Source organism: Pundamilia nyererei, unplaced genomic scaffold, assembly GCF_000239375.1.
Source record: "Pundamilia nyererei isolate P.nyererei 1_Seehausen unplaced genomic scaffold, PunNye1.0 scaffold00578, whole genome shotgun sequence".
NCBI lineage: Eukaryota > Metazoa > Chordata > Actinopteri > Cichliformes > Cichlidae > Pundamilia > Pundamilia nyererei.
In genome coordinates, this window is record NW_005187979.1 from 28591 (window position 1) to 31645 (window position 3055).

The following is a 3055-nucleotide window of genomic DNA, read 5'->3' on the forward strand; positions in this document are numbered from 1 at the left end:
AGCATAAAATTGTCCAAGTGTCTTAGTATTCTGAAAAAGTAAGAGTTCCTTTCAATTAAACTATGTGTTTGCTGAAACCCTGCAAAGTATTACAGAATTCTTTTCTTCATAATGGAGTCGAAATACTTTTAGTAATATTATTTTAATAAATACGTCTTTCTATATCTAACAGGTTAGATTGCACACAATATGTGGATTTATATGGTGGACATATTTGGAATAAATCAGCAATTCTCTGGATAAATTCCATGACCTCCTGAATTTATGAACATTATGCTATGTTTCTGTTCTGTGTGCTTTGTAAATTCACATTTTTTTCTTGCAATTGTATTACTATTCTTTCATATACTGTACATAGTAAGATATAATACAAAGCGATATTTATAATTATGTTTAAATTCATACTTTTTTCTTTGTCTTTATGTTATTTTTAATAGTTGTGCTTTATTAGGCTGTTTTTATAATATTTTATTTTGGCCTCACACTACCTGCTCTATTTCATATTTCTGGCCCTTTTGTTTTTCTATTTCGGAAGCACTTGTGGTTACACTTCCCTTCAGTGTTTTATTTATCTTTCAGTTATTAACAATACAATTCTTGACCCCTGACTTTTGTTTTTGTTCTTCATGTAATTAAGAGCAGGCACGGTGTTATGGTCCGGGGTCGCTGATCCAGCGTTTTGAATTTATTGTTATTACTTTCTGGTTTCTTCTGATTTTGTATTAGTTCCTAGGGTTTGGTTCTTGTGTTTTATTATTCCTACCTGTGTCTCCCCACCCTTTGCTCTGTGTTAGGATGCCTGGGTCATTGACCCAGGGTTTTGAGTTTATTATATTATTTATCATGTCTAGTCTTTGGCTTCTTTGTTAGAGTTCTGTCTTATTGTTTATGTCTCTGTGTTCTCTAGTTGCTCTGTCTCCCCTGTCAGCTGTATCCCCTTGTCAGGTTTGCGTCTCTGTGTTATGTTTCCTGTTTTACTTTGAAAGTCCGTGTCTCATGTAAATGTGTCTGGTTTTGCTTCCTTTGTCTCGTTAGGCCTGATTTTCCCCAGCTGTGTTTCCCTCCTGTTACCCTTTCCCTGATTGCTCCCTCTGTGTATTTAAGCCCTGTGTTTCTCTGTGTCCGTGTCGCGATCTACTCTTATCTACCCTCACGCATGCTGTGGTTTTTGTTTTTCTGCCTGCGTTAATGTTTGTGCTTTGAAAGTTTGTCACTTTGAGTTCAGCGTTAAAGCTGTTTTTTGAGTTCACGTCTGTCTCCCGAGTCTGCACTTTGGGTCCTTTTCCTGCCTGCACACAGCCGTTTCATAACAGAAGATCACGACCAAGAACATGGACCCAGCAGATTCCGTGTGGTATCGGTGACCCGCAGTTTCTGCCTTCCTAAAGGAGAACGTGAGTCACAGGGCTAAGCATGCCCGGGAGCTCCAGTCACCCTCCTATGGGTCACGTTTGGCTTGGGGAGGCCCCTGCAGCCTCCAAACTGCCATGGCTACGGCCGAGCCGGTGCCTATGCCTTGGACGATCAGATTGAGCATGTGCTCATTCTCTCCGGTCGCTACACCTCCACCTCCACCCCCGAATTACCAGTCCAACAAGAGGCTGAAGCCGTGGAGGAAGAAGGATTATGCAACGGCAGACACTGGACTTACTCCGCTGCAGTCTTTTGCTCTCTTTATGGGACTGCAGCGTTCTGAGCTTCATAAACTCTCTGATTCCTCATTGCAGTCCGGTCCGTTGGAGGATTTGCAGCCCAGTTTGTCACCCCCCACTTCCCGGAGGAGGCGGCGCTCACACCGTCACCACTCTTTCTCTGCGGAGCAACTCCCAGTGGTGAATTATAATGACTGCTTTTGTTCCTCTGAGCTGGAAAAAGACAATCATATGCTAAAACTGAGACTGTTAAGACTGTTAGACGTGGTGGTGGTAGGAAGCTAAAAAACATTTTAGAGGAGTTTGTGTTTCCTGAGCCTGCTCCTTCGCCCCGTTGTGTTCCTGCTCCCAGGGCAGATCGGGCCCAGCATTCCCCTGCACCTGTTTCAGTGCTTCAGGTGAGGGAGGCTGAGGTCCAGCCAGGTTCAGCCTTCTGTCTCCGCTGGAGGGCCCAAGGAGCCTGTCCAGCCACCTGTTCCTGCTGGAGAATCCGAGGGGCCCGTCCGGCCTTTGTCTGTTGTTCCTGCTGGGGGTTCTGGAGAACCGCTCCAGCCGTCTCCTGGCCCGAGGGGCCCGTTTAGCCTTCTGTCTCCGCTGGAGGGCCCGAGGGGCCTGTTCAGCCTTCTGTCTCCGCTGGAGGGTCTGCGAGGCCTGTCCAGTCTTCGTCGCCTGCAGCGCCACCATCTGCGGCTCCCACGCCGTTGCCTGCAGCACCACCATCTGCGGCTCCCACGCCGTCGCCTGCAGCACCACCACCGCTCCTCCATCTGTGGCTCCCACGCCATTGCCTTGCCTGGAGGTGTCCGCACCGTCTTGTCCTGCCTCACCTGTTCCTGTCCGGCCTGCTCGTCCTCGTCCTGTCCGGCCACTTTCCAGGTCGTTGGCTGGACATCATTGCTGTCGTGGCCGGCCTCATGACCTGCTCCGTCACCGCCACTGGCTCCGCGGTCAGCCTCCAGAACTGTTCTTTGGACTTTTGCGTTATCGACCTCCAGGCCGGCCCCCTGAACTTTTTTGGGAGTGTTTTCCTGGACGCCTGCGCCTTTTGTGGGCCTTTTTTTTTGTTTGGTTATTTTCTGGGCTCCAGTGTTTTCTGTTTTTTGGAAAACAGTTGGAAAACATCGCGGAACGGATCACTGCAGTTGTGAGGTCTCAGAATCAAAAGAACGATAACACCATGGAACAGAAGTTTGATACCATCATGGGGAGGCTCGCGACTCTCCAACGGGAGATCAGGAGGCCAGTGTCGGAGTGTTAAAGAGCAGCCTGAAAAATTATCCTGGGCTGCTCGCATGGAAATTAACAAAACCAACATAAACATTGCGGATCCCCATCACGGCGCCAGCTGCAGGCCCAAGGCTGGAGCCGAACAATCACTCCCTGATAATGACTGTGTTACGGCT

At 48.0% G+C, this 3055-nt stretch overlaps 1 protein-coding gene across 1 annotated transcript in view; it reads right to left on the bottom strand.

Moving 5' to 3' along the window:
* Positions 1–1910: 1910 nt before the first annotated feature.
* Positions 1911–3055, bottom strand: part of LOC102215153 (uncharacterized) — a 4132-nt gene continuing 2987 nt past the window's right edge. The window contains exons 3-4 of the mRNA XM_013907885.1: positions 2480–2656; positions 1911–2393 (exon numbers count right to left, since the gene is read on the bottom strand). Coding sequence (XP_013763339.1) covers positions 1911–2393; positions 2480–2656 — 660 coding nt within the window. The remainder of the gene's footprint in view (positions 2394–2479; positions 2657–3055) is intronic.